The sequence below is a fragment of the Vipera ursinii genome (assembly GCF_947247035.1).
Source record: "Vipera ursinii genome assembly, chromosome: 3".
NCBI classification, from domain to species: domain Eukaryota; kingdom Metazoa; phylum Chordata; class Lepidosauria; order Squamata; family Viperidae; genus Vipera; species Vipera ursinii.
The window spans coordinates 50,220,232-50,241,461 of NC_139516.1; the positions used below are offsets into that span (position 1 = coordinate 50,220,232).

A 21,230-nucleotide genomic window follows, 5' to 3' on the forward strand; every position below is an offset into this window, starting at 1 on the left:
ACCTCGAGACTGGAAGTGTTGAAAGAGAATAGAAACGGCCTAAACGCACCCGTCAGTTCGAAAGGAGCCAACGCATGCGTGCAGTTTTAAGCTCGCGCAAGCATCCGCGGGAGGAACTTTCCTACCGCGCCTGCGCGAGGGCACCCTCGCCTTCTCTTTGTTGGGCTTCGGGGGTTGGGCGCCATTTTGCGCGGCGGCTGAGTGGAGGCGCTGATTGGGTTTCGGGGACCGGTGGCGGAGCCAATCAGAGCGGGACCCGAACCGGGGGAGCAAGGCACGGTGAGTTCGAGCAGCCAATATGGAGCCCCCGAGCGCCGGCCCAAGAGCCGGGATTGGCGGGGCCGAGTGGCCAGTCAGAAGGCCGCGCGCGGGCTAGGGCTGGGCGAGCGCTGGGGCAGCGAGTGGCTGTGGCCCGTTGGCGCCCGGAACATGCATCGAAATGGGATGGGTGACTGACGTGGGAACGGGGATGTCACTGTTTGGGGCAAACCCGAGTAGGGTTACCTATTCCCGTCTTGCTCGGCCCGGTCCCCTCGGGACCGCCGGAGGACCTTCGGAGATGCCTTTCTGTGGCCTTCGCTGGATGAAGGAAACGAGAGAAAGCCCACGGGGCGTTTCCTCCGGTTGCTTCCCAGGGCGGCTTTTAGTGGCCTGTGTAAGGGGCTCGCCATCCTGTGCTTGGCGGCCGCTGGCCCTGGAGGTCAGTTTCGCTCGCACGCCTTTCAAAGCACGGACTGTAACCGAACACCGCGGGGCTCGGAGCGCTGCGTTTCTCCGTCAGCCACTCTGCCAAATTTTTGCCTCTTAAAAAAATAGCCTCTGATCAAGGCCGATACTGTAGCCGAGAAGGCCTCTTCATAGCTGCTTTTTCCCATGACAAAAAAAAAAAAAAAGGGTTTTCCCTTACATATCGTGTTACAATTATGCAAAAATAATCTGCTACAGATGAAAGCCACTGCTGCTTATCCCCGGTATAGGCTGCTCGCATACTACAAATGTACATTGCGTAAGCTGACCGGTAGCCCGAAAGAGGAGCCTTTCAATAAATGGTGGAGTTAAGGCATGTTTTCTTCTGTCATGTTAAAATAAGCCATATGGTGATATATTCTTTGTGTGTGTGAGAGAGAGAAATCTTTTTGTGTACTTCCTGTACAAAATGATTTAGTGGCTTATGACAAAGAGAGATACTATATAGGAATTCTTAAATTCAGTATTAGGGAATAACATTGGCTTGGTTTTGTGGTTTCATTATATTCTGTGTTTATATATTATATCATTGAACGTAAAATCTTACAGAGGCCATGTTTTGTGGCCCTGTCTAGAATTTGCAGAAAAGGAATCAGTTGTATTACTGGCTGCTTTCTTTAAAAAAGCTTATTAAAATAACTACTTTTTATACGCAAGTAAGCTTAAAATGTAGTTAAACTAGAAAAGGGAAGGTGATATTTCAAATGTAAGGCTAAAGTATATTATTTTTCAATTGGCTATCTGTAATTTGACAAATGTGCATCATTTTTCTGCTGAAAACCAAAGTGTGTTGTTAGTTGCGAAGTCGTGACCAACCCATCGTGACCCCATGGACAATGTTCCTCCAGGCCTTCCTGTCCTCTACCATCTTCTGGAGTCCATTTAGGCTCACACCTACTGCTTCAGTGACTCCATCCAGCCACCTCATTCTCTGTCGTCCCTTTCTTCTCTTGCCCTCAACCTTTCCCAGCATTAGGCTCTTCTCCAGTGAGTCCTTCCTTCTCATTAGGTGGCCAAAGTATTTGAGTTTCAACTTCAGGATCTGGCTTTCTAAAGAGCAATTAGGGTTGATCTCTAGGACTGACCGGTTTGATCACCTTGCAGTCCAAGGGACTCGCAGGAGTCTTCTCCAGCACCATAGTTCAAAGGCTTCAATTCTTTGGCATTCAGCCTTTCTTATGGTCCAACTTTCACTGCCATACATTGCAACTGGGAAGACCATAGCCTTGACTATACGCACTTTTGGCAGGGTGATGTCTCTGCTTTTTAGTGTGTGTCTAGATTTGCCATAGTTTTCCTCCCCAGGAGCAAGCGACTTTTAACTTCTTGGCTACAGTCCCCGTCTGCGGTGATCTGGGAGCCCAGGAAAATAAAATCTGTCACTACCTCCCCCATCTATTTGCCAAGAATTGAGAGGGCCGGATGCCATGATCTTGGTTTTCTTAATGAAGTGTAGAATTTAGTAATAACAGTTGGAAGGGAACTTGGAGGTCTTCCAGTCCAACGCCCTGCTCAAGCAGGAAACCCTATACCATTTCAGACAAATGGTTGTCCAATCTTTTTTAAAAAACCTCCAGTGTTGGAGCACCCACAACTTCTGGAGGCAAGTTGTTCCACTGTTTACAAAATCTCACAATCATATAGCCTGCTTGCTTCCTCCTTGGCCTCACAACTGAATCTTGTATAAATACATTTGACGAAAAACAATTTCAGTTTCTTAACTAAATTAATACTGGCAGTGTCCTGCAGAATTAATCAGAAGATGTGAATATTTGAATGTTTACCTGAACAGCCCCACTCCTGGTTTCAACCTGTTTCATGCTTGGATCTCATGGAGGTAGTACTTCAATCTTCTCCAATCCTAATTCCTTGCAGATAATCACCTAATTTATAGCCACTATACCTTCACCTATGATAGTTGGGAAAGGCAGGCCAACATGTTTAGAGCTGTTGAGTAGGAAATTGCACTATCAGGTGTTTGTTTTTGACAGTTATAAATTCCTATCCAAGAGGATGTAAACCAAATTTCCCACTGAACGGTTTGGCTATTATCTTGCCTATTGTTGATGGGGGATAAAATGAGCAAAAACCCTGTACACTCTTAAATTCTCAAGAGGATCAGCAAGGTATAAATTGAATAATAACTGCAGTAATTCTTATAGTAAAAAAATGTTTGGTAAATGGGAGGAGAGACTCCTCCCTCCCAGAACTTCTAGAGACCCAGAACTTTAACCCAGTCATCTGTACCTAATGCCACCAGTAAGTTTGCCTTTTGAAACTGCTTCACCTGGAAATTCTTCCTTTGTTTCCCAATTTCTGTCATTTTACTATATTGCAGTTGGGCCCACTTCATTATTTTAGGTTCCCAGATAGCTTGTACTCAATACACACTGACAGTAATGTTCTATGTTTTCTTTTAGGTTTCTGATTGAAGATTAGATAAAGAATTAATACAGAAAACTATGGAGCAGTACACCACAAACAGCAGTAGCTCAACAGAACAGATAGTTGTACAGGCTGGACAAATACAGCAACAGGTATGACAGTTACTTCTAATGCAGATTTCAGTATGTTGGTTCTTAATAATTTTAAGTGCCCAGAAAAATAGATGCTTCCATCCTAATTGGTAGAGCTGTGCAAAATATTGGGTTACCCTTTTTTGCTGCAAAAGAAGCATCACTCCTTCAAGTGTAAAAACAATCATGCTCCCTCCCCAATGTCTTTGCCCATATATGTGCACAGGGTACTTCTGCCAGAATTTCTGCCAAATTGAATTGTACTTCCGTATGGTTTGCATAGCCCTACAAGGGCACATTTAATCTTTATACATTAAAACATAATTATGAAAAATGAATTGTATGTCTGTTTCTTGGTCAGCTCTAACACTAACGTAATGATTTGTTTCATTTGTGTGTGATGTCAACATAAAATAATTTAATACTTCATTACAGTACTACCTACAAAGTTAGAGATCTCTTTGATTGATGTAAATAAGGTTATGCTTATCGTACTGTTTTTCTTTGATATCTTGTCTATGTTTCTTAAATTTCAGTGCTTTTTCTGAGAGGAATCACATGTAAGGCCTACACTGATTTAGGCACAATGCAATATCAATGTGTTCACATTTCTTCCCTTCAGAAGCTCCAAGTCAGCCATCTGTTTCTTTTCTGTCCTTAGTTAGAGCTTCCAAACTTTGCACTGAGAAAGGATGTACTTTGCTTCTTTTTGACCAGAGAATAATATGCAGATGAAACATTGGTAGGCCACCATATTAGAAATGGATTCCGACATTCCTCCTTGTAGGGTCTGTTGTCTCTTCTGGCAGTTGTTTTTTTTTTAAATCTTGTGTTGAGCATTTCCTTTCCTCCTACCAAATTTCAAGCTCTTCCTGTTCCTGTTCCCAGCAGCAGGGTGGTGTGACTGCTGTCCAGTTGCAGACTGAGGCTCAGGTGGCATCTGCCTCAGGCCAGCAAGTTCAGACCCTCCAGGTAGTGGTGATCTATCTGTTGTTTTTGTGTGAGCACTGCATGAATCACACCATCACTGCATGTTCAATGCTGTGTTTGCACTAGGGCTTGAAATGGAAACAGAAAAATAGTGGTAGTTTTAATCATAAGTAACATCTCATGTTCCTAAACGTGATGGAATAAGCTTCTCAACCAATTCTCATGCTGGCTGTGAATCAAAGGAGTTATAGTTCAATGTATGGGTGATAGTTCATTCTAACTGTAGCAGATAACAGTCCAATTAACAAATTGTTGGAATGGATTATCCAGTTAAAAATGCATGCCGCAAACTGACATCTGAAACTTCTATTACTACAGATTGAAAATAATAGGAATAATACGCTGGGGGGTGGGACTGTGGGCTTGCCACTCTTCAAAAAGTCTTTTTAATAAAGAACACTTAAAATTATCTATTTGAGGAGTTGTTTCCCCTTTTACCAGGGAGATTTGCAAAAAAGGAAATTTTATTTTGAGAGATTTAGTTAATGAATTATATTTAGGACAAAAATCAATAATATATGTTAGCTTAAAATATTAAAATACCGGAGAAGAAAGATTTCAAATCCTGATTTGTGTTCTTGTGAAATAGTAAATGTCATGTGAAGACTCTTATCATTTATTAAATTTATTTTATTTATTTATTTAATTCCATTTATATCCCGCCCTTCTCCGAAGACTCAGGGCGGCTTACAAACTTAGCAGTAGCCTTCATTCTATGTATGAATATATACATATTCATACATATGTATGAATTATACATATGTATGAATTATATACATTCTATGTATATAAGACGACTACTATTACTTTCCGTTTCCTCTACCTTTTTTAAGGATTAGTGTTATAAAGCACATATCATCAAAGGCATCTTTTTTCTTATTTAGAATTTTTTTGTTTTGTTTTCAAAATATTCAATTTTTTATTACATCTAAGAAATAATGAAATAAAATTGATAAAAGTTTATTTGCATTGTGTTGACTTAACGCTGAATTTTACACTGTTCCTTTTTAGCTCTTCTGTTTCTTGTTTTGTTAGCCTTTTCCAGCCTAAAATTATCCATATGTGTTCAATTTCAAATCCATAATCACTTTGGTAATCATGAAAATTAAAACCCAGTGTTCTGAAACAGTTTTTATTTAGCTTAGCCTAAGCCCCATAAAAAACCTTCAGAAGACATTCATATTTTATGTTCTTCTTGGACTTCCCTTTCAGTTCCCAAATATGTCTAAGTTAGTTACAAGTGCACATACAGGTAGACCTTGACTTAGGACCACAATTGAGCCCAAAATTTGTGTTTCTAAGCAAAACGGATGTTAAGTGAGTTTTGCACCATTTTATGACCTTTCTTGCAACAGATGTTAAGTGAATCACTGCAGTTGTTAAGCTAATAATATGATTGTTAACTGAATTTGGCTTCCCATTGACTTTGCTTGTCAGAAGGTCGCAAAAGGTCATCACAGGACCTCAGGAAACTGCAACTGTCATAAATACATGCCAGTTGCCAAGCATCCACATTTTGAACACATGACTATGGGGATGCTGCTGGTTGTAAGTGTGAAAAATCATCATAACTCACTCTTTTCAGTGCCATTGTAACTTCGAACAGTTACTAAACAAATGGCTGTAAGTCAAGCACTACCTGTATTTATAAAATATTTGAGTTTCATGAAATTTGGGAGCCTCTCTTTGAAAGATACTGCTACTTCTTGGTGCCTTGTATTAATAGGAGATCACATAGTACGTAGTACTTTGGAGTCAGTCTTAAAAAAACATCTGGCTGCTTTGCAAACAGTGATCAGTTTGTATCCTGTGCACTCCAAGGCATGTTCTTGAGATCAGATCCTAGAGTTGAACAGGCTTAATAGGCAATATATATTATATTCTTATCTCTCACACTTTTTAAAGAATCTTGAGAATGGAAACTTGTTTCAGAAATATACCCTTATAGCACAAATGTCAATTTTATGTAATTTACATCTAAAAGAGATGAAGGACATTGTTTTGATTCTTATTCAGATCTCATCATTTTAAGCCTCTGTTTTAAAATTAATGCTACCTGAATGAAGTCTCAATGTGTGAAATATTTGGAAGTCTCCGTGTATAACTAGCAAATGTCTAGCACCACTGGTCTAATGCATGTCATGACACAAACACTCTGGGATCACAATTTCTGTTGCTAAGTAAGTTGTGCTCAAATTTGTGACCTTTTTTGCCTTGGTTGCTAAGTGAATTATTGCACTTAACTGAATCACAGTGTCATTAAGCAAATTTGATTTCCTCCATTGACTTTGCTTATCGGAAGCCTGCTGGGAAGATCACAAATGGCAATCACATGCCCATGCACAGTGACGGTCATAAGTCACTTTTTCACTGCCATTGTAACTTGAAATGATCGAAATTGTTATAAGTTCAAGACTAGCTATATATGTTGTTGAGAAATAGGTTATGGGACTGTACCCTGTGATTTTCAAGGTCATTTCCCTTTTCCTTCTCTTCTTTCTCCTTCTCAATTAAGAATGGCCTTCTAGTTGTTAGCCATTTTTCACTTTCTGATGCTTCGAAAACCTTGGTCTACTAACCTCAAGCGTGGATTTCTCAATGATTTTAGTCAGAATCCATGGAGCACAATTTGCTTGACCCATTTACATTCCTATGGTGACTCTTATTGTTGTCCCAAAACTTGTCCCAAATGTTTTAGGGTCTCTTTGTCAGGCTTTTCATTATTTGTAGTCAGTCCTTTCCTACTTTCAAGAGTCTTGTAGAATCAATATTGATTTGCTCTAAACTGCAAGTTCTGTTGGAATTGAATTATTTGATTGTCATGTTGCTTGATCTTCTCTATAGGAGCATGACTTTTTGTTTCAGTTGCTCTGTAGCCTCTGTGGTTTTCCTGATTGTACTTCACAAACAGATTTGCTTCAATTTTCTTATTTTTCAAGTCTCCTTGTCTCAAATTCTTCAAATTGCTCAAATCTATGCAAATTTCTTTATCTTTAATTTGTGTCACATTTACATTTTGTTCTTTCTTAATAATATCATTCCTTCATATTTTTATATATTTACATTTCCTATTATTCCTTCATACTTTTATATTATTATGTTTGGTCAAATAGCCATCAGATATTTAGACTTGAATTGACATTTGTATTCACCTATCCAGTCCTTTTCACGGACCTGGAATAGGCAGATGTTATTTTTGATGGTATATTATGATGATGATCATTTTCTGTAGAATTTCTATATAGGAACATTTTGGTGCCTGAAGCTAGTTGCTTATCTGAGCTTGTGTTTCATTGTGGTTCTTTTCTTTTCCTATTCTTTAGGTCCAGGGTCAGCCACTGATGGTACAAGTGAGTGGAGGCCAGCTAATCACATCAACTGGTCAACCAATTATGGTACAAGCTGTACCTGGAAGCCAAGGTCAAACTATTATGCAAGTACCGGTTTCAGGATCACAAGGACTTCAGCAGGTCAGCATGCCCAAATGATATACAAATTAGTGTTATGTGATGCAGTGATTCTATCAAATCAGTTTTCAAACAAATCAGTTTTCCAAATCAATTTAAATCATCAAATTACTAGCTTCAGATTGACTCAATAATTTGGAAAAGGTTCTGTACTAGCATTTTCACTAATTAATTTGAAGGATCAAATTAATTTAAATTGGTTCAAATGAACCCATACATTTCTAGATAAACCAGCTCTGACTAGGAAAATACCAGAAAATATTCTTCTGTCTAGGAACATACAAGGAAGCTCAAACTGAAATATAAAGGGAGGCAACCATCAGCTGGAATTTAAAGATGCAATATGTTTGAATACACAAGAACTTGTCTACATTCTTTTGCTGATAAATGTAAATTATTTTAGTAAATTAGTTTAATTTAATACTTTTTAAAAAGGTATTAGATTTCTGTGAAGAAATGTCTTGCACTTTTACTCTGTGAAATAAAAAAACATGTGTCAAACAGGAAGAAAATCGATTTCAGAGGAAGAAACATTTACCATTTTTTAAATAATGAAGGTAGGCCTTGCTTAACAGGTTGTTTACAGACACTTCAAAGTTTTGACAGTCTCCTCAAAAGTACTTGTGACCTAGTTCCACAGTATTCATGGCAGCATACACACGGCTGTATTTCAGGCCCTTGGCAACCCGCTACACTTTTACAACCAGTTGCAGTGTTCCTCGGTCATGCTTACAACTGCCGTATTTGTTAATGACCACCACAAAAAAGGTCATAAAATTTCTTTGGTCAAGTGGATGCCTTAACTTATGACTGTAATGACTTATGGTGGACAATCCAGGCTCTGTTACAGTTGTAAGTAAAGGACTACCTATAGGGCCTCTGAACTTAATCCAATAGATGCTTCCTAAAATAATTACCGTAGTACCGATGGCTGATCTGTGATTCTCCAGATGTTGCTGGACTGCTTGGTTCTATCACTTGTGTTATTTGCCTAGGCTTTGTCTTTGAAGGAAATGCCGTATAGAAATAAATATAATGTGCTGCTTGAGAATGATGAAATTCTAACCTTATTTTGTAACCCTCATTACAAAATCAGTGTAACGTTGTTATTACTTGGAGTCATATTGAACATTGTACAAGAATGCTCCCCTACTTGATGAAGAAGAACTAATACTATATGTTTGAACACCTCTATGTTTGAACACCTCATATTCTTTTGAATTTGTGAAGAAGGAATTGCAAAGGTTTTTTCCCCCCTATCCTTATTTTTAATACTGTAGAAAATATGTATAGTGGTGCAGCAAGCTTCAGCATTGTTTTATCCTTGCTTTTGTTATGTAATATGAATAATTTTCCCCTTAGAATAATCAGACTAATCAATTTAAGCCATGATTAGGAATAATAGTTAACAGCATCTTACTCTATTTTATATGTCCACAGATTCAGTTGGTCCAGCCTAGTCAGATTCAGATTCAAGGTGGACAAGCGGTACAAGTTCAGGGCCAGCAGGGCCAGACACAACAAATCATCATCCAGCAACCACAGACAGCAGTAACAGCTGGCCAAACACAGGTAGCATATTAAAAAGGGGAAGACATTGGAGAGGGGTTCAACTAAAGGGAGGAAGGGCAGTGGAACGTGCAGGGGAATTGATTTTGGCATAGTGTTTTATATGAAACCATGGGGAATCCCAAGGTATAATAGCTTCATATGGCTCACTGTTTTAATTTTGTGTGGTGCTTGCTTCTGCAGACCCAGCCACAGATTGCAGTCCAAGGACAACAGGTAGCTCAGACAGCAGAAGGTCAGACAATTGTCTATCAGCCAGTTAATGCTGATGGAACAATTCTTCAGCAAGGTAGGAATTCTATGTGCTACAACCATTTTCTAAGAAATATCAACTGTTTCAGAATTGCAAGGATTTTTAAAAATTTCTGGAACATGAGTAGGTGGCTAATAAGTTCCGTGTAGTCCTCTTGTGCTCTCTACAATGTGCCCCTTAAAAAGAGCTGTTCTGGTAGTTTTCCAGTCTCCTGCTAGAGGGAGTATTAGAAAGTGCTCCCATCCCCAGTGTTTTCATACCGACATCTGATTTACATATTATTTCCTGATCACCTCAGAGCTATACTGTTCTCTTTCCTTCACTTCGGTGTTTTTACCAGACAGTACTTTCTTAGAGGTATGTATATATACATTCTCAGAAACCTGCCAGTCTGACGTAGATATGTAGGCATGTGGTTATTTTTAATCTCACTTACTCAGAATTGTAGGATATTGGTATAATATTAGCAGTTATGAGTTTTCTAGAGTGGTGGACTGACATGGCCATTACTAATGGTGATGTGCTATTTGCAATGGTGCTTGGATTTCAGGCATGAAACTGTTGATTTCTTGAAAAGTACATTACTTTTTTGAAATGTCAACTGATCATTCTAGAATTCCAGCAAGAATACTAGGTTCAATGAATCCATGTATATGCAACTTGGAAATTACATTTCACTTTCTAAACATGCAACGTGAATTAAAATATTTTATTTATTAAATTTGAACACCACCCATCTCACTATCCAAATGACTGAGGGATTTACAGATGCATTTTCATGGACTGTAGGGATAAAAATGTTGGGTTTTGTTTGTTTTTTAAAATACAATTTAGGAGTACCTACTGTATTGTTAAAAATTATTTGTTATAGAGGTTGGAGACTATACCTAGCAAGGATAAATATACAATAGAAACCTTGGGCACTATTATATATGCAGTTTAATGCCTAAAGTAAAATATTTAAAATGCATCAAATATATTAAAATACATGTACATGTACGTTGTAAATGTACAAATGTATTAAAATTAATTAAATTACATTTGTAGCAAGTAAATGCAAGATCCATCCATATTTGATAAGGTGTTATACAGAAACTTTTGAAGACTCCTCATTGACCGTTAGGAGGTGGTGCTTAGCACTTCTCTTTCCCATAATTTCCAAATGTCATGTGGCATGGTTTATTTTATTTTTTACTGAGTGGTCTTGCGTGGCAACATGTTTCACTGATATTCCTGACAACACAACAGAAGTACACAATGAGCCATTCACCATATACCAAGTGAAATTAAATTGAAACCTCCACAGCAGCACACAAACCAGTTTATTAACATTATTCTTAAAAATATAACTCGAGCCTTTATGCCACAGCTGAAGAAATAGTATCTTGTAATGAACATCAAAAGTTTTTTTATTAGCTTCTAGAAAATGATAAGCAGTGGAGCAACTTTAATTTCTGAGGAGAAACTTTCTGCTATGCTAAAGTAAATGTCCATTTGCTAAGATTTCTGTAATATAGCTCCCCCTTTTCTCCGCTTTTTATAAATTGGGTTAATAAACTGAATCCAGCTGACTTGGCTGTAAGTGGCTACTTAGGGCTTGATATTAATCTGGACAACTGGATACATTTACTTCAGCATCTGTTTAGCTCTGACTTTTAATGTAGGATTCCTTGATCCTCTCACTAATGGCCTGTGGATGATGTGGGAAGGTAGCTGCCCATTTCTTTCTGATAAAGGAGGTGTGCAAAATGTTCCACATGTAATATTTTGCAAACTGCACCACTTGTCCAAACTATGAGAAGTCCTTTACATCTGCTTTGTTTCACTGATTTAGATCTACTGTAACTCAGACTTCTTTTATGATTTTTGGATTGAAATTGTTCTTCAGATTCAGTTCTGTAAAATTGCTTTAAAATATGCAGGAATGAAATGCAGCATTTGTCAGTAGCATATGCAAGATAAAGATGTTTCTGTTCTAACAGATTGTCAACAGATGCTGCATTTGCATTTCACCTCAAAGAGCCTAAACTAAAATATTGTGCAGCCTAGAATACTAGAATACTAGAAGCTAACATTTAGTATAAATTTTCTGCTAGCTTATGTGAAAGATATTAAAATAACAGACATCCCTGTTCCCAGTAAGTAATATTCAGAGATATATTCCCATAGAAATGGAAAGCCCTTGAGCATTTCCTATCTGTTGCACTCTGCTCTGTGAATTTATTTAAGCCTATATAAAACCAAGTGGACATTATTATACCTTTGTGGAATGATACAATTCAGTTAGAAACAAGTGAAAAGTAAGGTATCTCTTGTATTTATTGTCTTAACAATAAGGCATTTAGCAGAAATCTTGAATTTCATGCTGATTCAGCTCTGTTTAGAAATACATGCATAACTCGTGGATGGGTCATTTCAGATCTCAGTAAAAAAAACTTATTTAAAAAACATCCACAAGCATGACTCAAAATGAGGGAATAACATTTGAAATGGGACTAAATTTCTTCCTTATTTTTATGTGTTCTGTTCTGTTTAAAGTTACAGTCCCTGTTACAGGCATGATCACCATCCCAGCAGCCAGTTTGGCTGGAGCACAGATTGTTCAGACTGGAGCCAACACCAATACAACTAGCAGTGGACAAGGGACAGTAACAGTGACTCTGCCTGTTGCTGGAAATGTGGTTAACTCTGGTGGAATGGTCATGGTGTGTATTGCATTCTATGCTCCCCCTTCTATTATTGTGTATTATTGTATACTACAAAGGGGCAAACTTTGGGGCCTCCAGGAACATTGCTTCTTTTTTCTCATGGCTTTTCTTCCAGAAAAGTTGCTTACAATCACTAATTTTCCTCAATCTTGCCAGCAGGAGAAACAAACAAAATGTATAGTACCATTATTGGACAGGAAAGTACCATAAAAGCCCATCCACACATAAACTGATCTTCAAATTTTTAACCAAAACATCGTGAAAATTGCGCAATCCACAGATAACACCAACCCATATTTTTCATTATATTTTGGTTAGAAATATGAAGTTTGGCTTATCGGTGTATGAACTTACATGTAAGTATATATGAGAAATGCAGTACTGTGGAAAAGTAGTATGGTAGGTAGTTGGCTAAATCCATCCATTTTGGCCCCTCAAATTATCCATGAGTATATAGAATAATGAAATTTCCCTCCACCCTAATGATGGGATGTTTTATTAGTAGGTATGATACATGTGAATGAGCCTTGGTGGAGCAGTGGGCTAATGCCTCCTTAAGTAACACCAGCTGCCTGCAATTAGTGCAGGTTCGAGTCCCACCAGGCTCAAGGTTGACTCAGCCTTTCATCCTTCCGAGGTAGGTAAAATGAGGACCCAGATTGTTGGGGGCAATTAAGCTGACTTTGTAAAAATGCCGCTTGGGGGCCCCCGAAAGCCCTAATAATAAGCAGGCATATACATAGAATGAAGGCTACTGCTAAGCACATTGATTTGTGCTTCTTAGATTGTAAGCCGTCCTGAGTCTTCGGAGAAGGGCGGGATATAAATGGGGTTAAAAATAAAAATATAAATGAGATTAAAAATAAAATAAAATAAAAACTGTTGAATGATTGCAAAGCCCCTTCTCAGAAACATGCATGCGCCACAGGACCCAAAAGGTTGCCAGCTGGATTTATAAATGAGATCATTACTTTTTAATTTGATATCCATTTGCTTTATTTTATTTCTAAAGAAACTTGCTTTGATCTTGCATATTTAGAATATAGTTGATGTAATAGAAATATTCAAACTACAGATGCTTTTATATTAATTTCTATGAGATCTGCTGCAGAATTTTGAGAATATTTTTCCAGGAAGTGATTTGAATTCTAGGAGTCGGCTGTGTTCATTTCCCACTCCTACCTTGCCTTCCTGTGCCGCTTGGTGAGGATACAGTTTAATCAGTGCATTTCCCTGCTTTGATGTAGATGGTGCCAGGTGCTGGATCAGTGCCAGCTATCCAAAGGATACCTTTGCCTGGGGCTGAGATGTTGGAGGAAGAGCCTCTGTACGTGAATGCAAAACAGTATCACCGGATTCTGAAGAGAAGACAAGCAAGAGCCAAGTTAGAAGCAGAAGGAAAAATACCTAAAGAGAGACGGGTGAGATTTATCAGTTGCTGTTATAATTCATGAGATACAGAAGATAAATAGCTACATATATCATTACAATTGCTCAGTAACATCCATCTGTAGAAGTCTTTTCCCAGTCGTTATAATGAACCACATTGGACTCAAAAGGATACCATATTTTCAGTATAAACTGATTTTTTTTAATGAATTGAAATAGATTATTGGTTTTCAAAGCCTTTCTTGGCAAGTCACTAGAAATAGATAGCCTGTGGTTTTTTTAGGCATAGACGTTGCATACACTTTACTGAGTTAAAATAAATTTTAGTTGAAAATTACAGAAAAACTTTTTAGCCTTTCATAGAAGGAGGACGAGAGAAGATGCATGTAATTGTACGTGTAGAATACAATGAGTTCAACACATTAATACTTATGCCTTGTTTAGGACAGTGATAAGATTTGTTTAGGACAGCAGTACAAATTTTGGTTACCTCTTTTTAAATAGTGACAACTCAATAAATGAGCAAGATGTAGAAATGAATCGGTTATCCTGGATAATGAAGTAAGCAGTCTTTGCAACTTTAATTATGGAGGCTTGGTTATTATATAAAGGATATTTACATAATACAAAGTGACTCCATAAATAAAGAGAGATGGGTTCTGAACATTAAAAAGGATAAAGCTTAAAATTATTAGCCATTTAACAGTTTTCATATGGTTTGTATTCCTTCCATTCTTTATTGTGTCTCCTGTAATCTTTCTAACCAAAGAAATAACTTACCCCCAAAGATCATCATTCTTTTTCTCAGATCTTCGAGCAGTTCTCTCCTTTATTCTTTCTCCAAGGGGGGGGGGGCAGGGATTAGAATTAGATAAAATACCTCAGTAGTCAGATACTGAAAGAAGGGAAGAAGCTATACAGACATGCCCATACTTACTTTTTCACCCTCTGGGTTAACATGCATGTCATTCCAAAAACTGTTTTAGTTGAAGTAAGATTTAGCAGTTACTCCAGTTAGATTCCAGGCCCTAGATTTCTGGGTATCTACTTACAAAGGCAGCCTATATAAGTCTTCAGGCCCCAACTTTTCTGTTTGATGATTTGTGTGGGGAATAAGTGCACATTTGTTAGAAAGATGGCAGTTCCCAGATACTCCTTTTTTTATCTTGAGAGCTGGAAGAAGAAAAAAACGGCAGCCATAAGAAATATGTAACAGTTACCTTTATTTTAAAGCGGAATTCAGTTTGATCAAAAAATTTGAATGTTGATATATTTGGATGGCTTGATATGCATTTGCTCCCTAAACATAGTGTTTTTCTTTATGAAGCATTAGATGGTTCCGTTGCCAAAAAGGCAACATCAGATAGTATATACATTATAAAGGCCAAATGGGCTTTTGTTTTTACCTCTTGATATTTATTTTATTTATTTATTTATTTATTTAATTTATATACCGCCCTTCTCTCAAGAGACTCAGGGCGGTTAACAGGGCAATACGTAAAAGACAGATACAAAAGTTAAAATTATTAAAACATGATTAAACAATGCCCATAGTACAAATTTAAAATTAAAGTCATAATAACAAACCCACCCCATCCCATCAGGCCAGGCCCGCTTCCTTAAAGAGATGGGTTTTAAGGTCGCGCCGGAAGGAGCGGAGGTCGGGCGCCATCCGGAGCTCTACCGGAAGATGGTTCCATAAGTCCGGTGCACCCACAGAGAAGGCCCTCCCCCTGGGGGCCACCAGTCGGCATTCTTTGACCGGCGGCACCCTGAGGAGGCCCTCTCTGTGGGAGCGTACTGGGCGGAGGGAAGTTGACGCCGGCTGCAGGTGCTCCCCAAGGTATTCTGGACCCATGCCATGGAGGGCTTTGTAGGTCATTACCAACACCTTGAACCTCACCCGGAAGACAACTGGCAACCAATGCAGCTCGCGGAGCAAAGGTGTAACACGGGAGTATCGGGAGACCCCCGACACAACTCTCGCGGCTGCATTCTGTGCCAGCTGGAGCCTCCGAGTGGTCTTCAAGGGTAGCCCCATGTATCAATCCAACCTAGTTGTAAAAAATGCTAATTAAAATGACTAGAATAAGTTAATTGCAACTCACGTTCTTTAGATCTGTGAGGCCTCAGTATTAGATTTTGGGAAAATTTCTTCTTTCAGACTAGATGGTACTGAGGATTTTTCCCTTCCCTTCCTTTTTTAGCCTTAGCATTATTCCAGCCTTTTCTGCCCCTGGTCTTTACTTAATGAAAATGGATGGATGGATGGATAGATGGATAGATAGATATGTGTTCTAGCATTACATAAAGTGTGCTTTCATCTCTACAATTTTGTAATTGTATATACAGAAATATCTTCATGAATCCCGACATCGACATGCAATGGCAAGGAAGCGAGGAGAAGGGGGGCGTTTCTTTTCTCCCAAAGAAAAAGATAGTCCCCACATGCAGGTAAATGAAATATTTATTTAAATTGATTTTCATGGGTTGGTGCTTCCATTAACCAGAAATAAATTCTGAATTCTTGTTACTTATTTTTCATTTTACAAAGCACGCAAACTTGGTTCACTTTGACATTTTCACCTAGCTCAGTTATTAAAAGAACTATGGAACACTTAAGTAATAATACATCTCAGAAAACAGTCATCTCCAGGTGTGTGGGGGAAGCACACTTTAATTTTCTTATATGTGTTTAAATTATTAAATAAAAAAGTTTATACTGTTAGTACATTTTAGTATATGTAGTTTCAAAAGCAATGCCACTGGTATTTATTTAGCAACTGCTTTTGACCGAAATCTTACTTAATTGTGGGGGTAATCTGATTTGCTTTATTTTTTTAGAGTAATTTTTAAAGAATTCACAGTGTAATTCTGCTAATTTATTTTTATTTACATATTTTAAAATTTACATTAGAAATCATGAACACTATTGTTTCTGAACTTTGAGAGTTTGGATGGTCTTAAAGCAGGCATGTCAAATTGCCGGCCTGAGGGCCGAATGCATCATCCCAAAACCACACCCACCCCATTGCCAGCAATGGGGGGAAAGTCGCAATATGTCGCGTGACGTCCATCCACTGTTCCATCCACAGAACATTGTGCCCCCTGCTTATTGAGTTTAATTGAGTTGAGTAGACTTAGGAATGTTGGAGGATGTCAGCAGTCACTCTCTGAAATCACTGTTCATATTGTATCTTATGATCTAGAAAGATTATGGTACTTCTGCTCATACTCATTCATAAGAGAGATTGCAGGTACAGAAGATCCAGTTCTAGTTACTTTGGATTTCATACTGAAGCAAATTATTGTATTTCCTATTTTGCTTGAAAAGCTGTTTTGCATGATATTTTCAGAATAGCAAACAAGTAATGCCTTCTTTTTTTGAGAAATAAAACCCTTAGTTTAAATATATACTTTCATAATAAGCCATTCTTCAATCTGACACCATAACTTCCTTAGCGAGTTTTCTGCAAAACACTGATACTGCCTTCTTTCCCATATTTCATAATTCAGAAGCAAAATAGAATTATCCATTGAAGGATGCTGCCTTATGTGCAGGAATCTAAAGAACAAGCCTGCCCTTCTACTTAATTAGAATGACAAGGCTGGGGACATTGCAGCTGGCTAAACAAATGTATTGCAGCATAGTGTCATCTCTGTATATAATATTTAAATAAACAGCATAGTACCCTAAGAGAGAATCTAAGAGGAACAGAATCTATCCTGGGCAGTTGGAGACAAATGCTGCTGTCATTCCTGATTTGTACTATAGTAACATGTCTGCCTTTAAATAACGTGTGGCTCTTGCTTGTGTTTAGATATTATGAAGTAGATACAGAGGTTACAAAACCTTTTTTTTATTTATGTACAGGATCCTGGCCAGGCAAACGAAGAAGCTATGACACAGATGATTAGAGTATCCTAACAACCAACTAAATAACAAAACATCTGGACAAATATCTTGTGTCTCTGCAATTGTTCCCTCACCTTTCTATCAAATCAACTTCTGAATGGGAAAATTTGCTACATGCACAACCTTGTTCTTTTTCAGAACAAATAATACACTCGCAGTGAGTGATTTGTTTTAGGCTTTTCAATGCAGTGGATTCAATCAACTGAGGTACTAATGGAGTGTCCATTCACCCTTCTCAGACCGGGGATTGAAAATCTGGCTCAAGAGGCCTTTAACATTCTTGGCAGGACAATGGCTCAGCTTGATAGCAATAGCAATAACTGACTTGTTAAAGGAAAACTATACCATTTGGAAACCATGGGTTTGAACCACACAGAAATACTAATATTTGGAACAGCCAGAGCTGACGTGTTTATTTTCTCAGTATGATTTTTTTTTGGTCTCTCACAGACTCAGCTTTTCATTAGGATTGTTATTACTTTCTAGCAGCATAACTTTCTATTGTTGAAGCATAATCTCTCATAAAATCTTGCCAAGATGCTGAAAGTTGTCCTTGAAATACTGTCCATCATATATCTGTCTGGGACAAAATCTCATCTCAGGGAATGGCCATTGGGGGAGGGGTATTGATTTTATGGCTAGTGAAGTGTTTTGTAGCTGAATTGTGCTTTTGACAGTTAAAGTTCACTAACTTGCTCCCCTAGAAACTGATTGTGCAGGTTGTGAATGTCTGCAGTTATGCAAACTAGTCCTTTGCCTGGACCCATTGATTTTCTGTGATCAAAGGATAAGATGCAGTACTGAATTGTGAACATCAGACAGTATGTAAGGACCGTATCACTCATCTAACCAAACCGTAATAACTGTGTATCCTGTCAAAGTTCACACTGCTTTGGATATGAAAATATAAAATTTTTTTTCAAATTTTACATATAATGCACTTATTAAATCTAACAATTCAAAATCTATTTCTTGTCGTGAAGAGCTCTTTGTTCCCCTTGGTCCTGTCTATAACAGTTTTATATTTTATTGTTACACAAAACTGCAAACCCATCATTGTTTTTTGCAGTCTCACTTGATCATTCGGATTTTGACATCAGATCTGAGATTCATACTGGCACATATAGCTTTGTTTCATTTGTGTGTCTTCCATTACTTATTTTGGTAAATGCCGAGAGGTCTGCTTTTGTATGTTCATAGGCTTCTATTCAGCCCTTCGGTTGCTCAGCAAATCTGAGAATGGAGGAATACTGGAGTAGGTCTGTTATGGAAAACAGTGAGTTAGACACAAATGCTGCATATAAAAAGTGGCCTGGTAATTGATCGATACATTTTTAAAGGGGTCTTGTGATTTTGGAAGAAGTGGTTCCTTACTGAAAAAAGTAGACCTTGTTCCTCACTTAATTTTGTTGTAGCTTGTAGAAGTCTGCCTTCACAAAATACATTTTTTACTTGAAATAGAGAGTTCAAAAGTGAAAAAAAATCAAACAACTGGTATTTAACAGGCTGGCAAACCTTTGGAATTAGTTTTAACAAATTTCAACTTGAAGTTGGGTATGGACCGAATTTTAAGCAGTTGCTGATCACATGCAGTTCAGTGCTCTAACTTAAGCTCTTGGCAGCAAAAAGATTTGTTTCATTTGGTATCTGTAAAGTCCTATTTAAGTCTGCATTATAGCTTGTATATTTATAAATGTGTTACCTTCTGTCTTTCTGATCTTTTCTTTATATTTTCTGTATACTGAGTATTTGATTATTGTCCTGTTTTTCAGCTGGATGCTTCAGCATGTAGCATTTTTCTTCACTGTTTTAAATAACAAATATCTGATTGGTATTTAAGTAATGGTATTAGTAAAGGAACAATAAATGCTTTGTGGGTGGGGAATGGATTTTCTTTTCTACTATTGCTGTATATTGGCCTTTCTACATCTTGTATCTTTTAGATGTGTTAGGTCTATCACTCCTACAATTCCCAAAGGCTATGCTTTCTGGGAATTCTTGGGATTGATCCCAAAATATCTGTAGAACATCAGGTTTGGGAAGTTGCTGTAAATATTAAAAGCACTGATGCATTTTGAAATAATGCTGAGCAAGGGGAAGATACTCTATTGTTTGGGTTAGGGATTTTTCTTCCCATAAATTTCTCTTTTCAGCTGTCATTTTAATACTGCATATTGGGGTATTAAAAGGATCAAGGTTCTCCTAATTCTTATGTATATTTAAAACATAATACACTTGCAATTTAAAACTATCTAGCCATTGCAACCTTTACATTTATTAAAAAAAGAAACAAAAATGGTCTTTGTGATATCTGTATGTAGATGATGCAGAAAATTATTTAATTTTTAGTCTTTACAAAATTTCTAGTTAGTTTCTTTTCTGTAATTGTGCAAATTACCTGATAGAATCTATTATTCCAATGGCTTAGATTTCATATGTATAAGACAAATTTATTTCAAACTATTTTTTAATCTTGGGAATCTTAAACTACTACAACATGGTGCAAAATGTTTTGTTTTCAAGCAAAAAGTAATATACCAAATGCAATTCTTAATTAGAAGTGAAAAGACAGACCATGAAATGCTTAATTGGAAGTAGACTTAAGGATAAAGATGTAGTGGGTTTAAGGAACGTATGAATTCTTATTTTGAATTAGAAAGCACTGGAATGTTGAGCCTATATAAAGTGGCTTGAAGTGTAGGGAGGGAATAGGTAACCCCCAAGTGATGCTTTTTCCAAATTTTTGCATGTAAAAAAACTTTTTCTTTTCTTTTGGGTTGTGAATGGAGCTAGGGCATTGATATTTGTGAAATTGTAATGCAAAGTTTGTATATAGTTCAAAAGTTTATAATTTTTTTATTCTGCATTTTGAAGTGTATTTTGTCTTTAATAGATACAACTGTAAGTACTGTGTACACTATTAAACCAATAAAATGTTTATAAAATATGTTGATTACTTTCATTGCCCTCACACTTTATCTGGAATGACAGAGATACTTGGCAGTTCTGAACAGCTGAAAGTATCCTTTAAAAGTTTGAAGTTGGAGAAACATTTTCTCAGCAGCAGGTTATAAAAACCATGCATTTTCACTGCATAACTACATTTAAGTTTGATGCAAATTGATGTGTCCAGTAGTTACCTTGTTACCTGATTAAAGAATTGTCGTGCATTTTTCTAGAACTCTGCTGATTCAGTCCTTTGTTCCATAAACTTTCTATCCTGAAATTTAAACTACAATTTGCTTTGGCTTTAAAGTTAGCTTACAATTTCTCCCCATTTTGAATTGAATTCATGGAAATTTGCATAAATTAATCTGGAATCATTATTCTTTGGACATTTTTTAAATCTTAATCATAGTTACAATTAAGATGATGACATCTGAGTGCTTAATAGTTTATGGAACATTTTTACATAGAAAAATGGCAAATTAAGACATTTTATACTGTACAGTATTCCAGAAATGTATTACCTAGTTATTAGATAATTAAGTAGATATTAAGTAACAAAGTGGTCAGGTTGTCTGGACCACTGCCACTTCTGTTGATCTGCAACACCTACTCAGAGAACAACAGCTTCTCTTTAAAGCACAAGTACTGTATATCAAAACTTATATTTTTGAGGAATTGTTAATACTGTAGTTCATCTATTAATATAGTTTCTGCTACGTTCAGCAA

The 21,230-nt window shown here is 37.3% G+C and overlaps 1 protein-coding gene across 2 annotated transcripts; it reads left to right on the top strand.

Moving 5' to 3' along the window:
- Window positions 1-169: 169 nt before the first annotated feature.
- Window positions 170-20,677, top strand: NFYA (nuclear transcription factor Y subunit alpha). 2 transcript variants are annotated; one of them, XM_083360437.1, is made up of 10 exons: window positions 177-279; window positions 3,168-3,284; window positions 4,152-4,238; window positions 7,577-7,723; window positions 9,161-9,292; window positions 9,473-9,578; window positions 12,081-12,247; window positions 13,498-13,671; window positions 15,992-16,093; window positions 17,514-20,677. In XM_083360437.1, the coding sequence occupies exons 2-10, from the start codon at window positions 3,210-3,212 to the stop codon at window positions 17,565-17,567; spliced, it is 1,044 nt and encodes a 347-aa protein (XP_083216563.1). In that variant the 5' UTR covers window positions 177-279; window positions 3,168-3,209; the 3' UTR covers window positions 17,568-20,677. The 2 variants fall into 2 exon arrangements, with proteins under 2 accessions (XP_083216562.1, XP_083216563.1); XM_083360436.1 differs by lacking the exon at window positions 4,152-4,238 and having other exon boundaries at window positions 170-279; window positions 17,514-20,675.
- Window positions 20,678-21,230: the final 553 nt, after the last annotated feature.

Bases quoted from the DNA above. Each gene is read 5' to 3' on its own strand.
- NFYA (XM_083360437.1), top strand. From the start codon at position 3,210: ATGGAGCAGTACACCACAAACAGCAGTAGCTCAACAGAACAGATAGTT. The intron at 4,239-7,576 runs GTGGTGATCTAT...CCTATTCTTTAG, and splicing joins AAGTTCAGACCCTCCAGGTA to GTCCAGGGTCAGCCACTGAT. The intron at 13,672-15,991 runs GTGAGATTTATC...TTGTATATACAG, and splicing joins AAATACCTAAAGAGAGACGG to AAATATCTTCATGAATCCCG.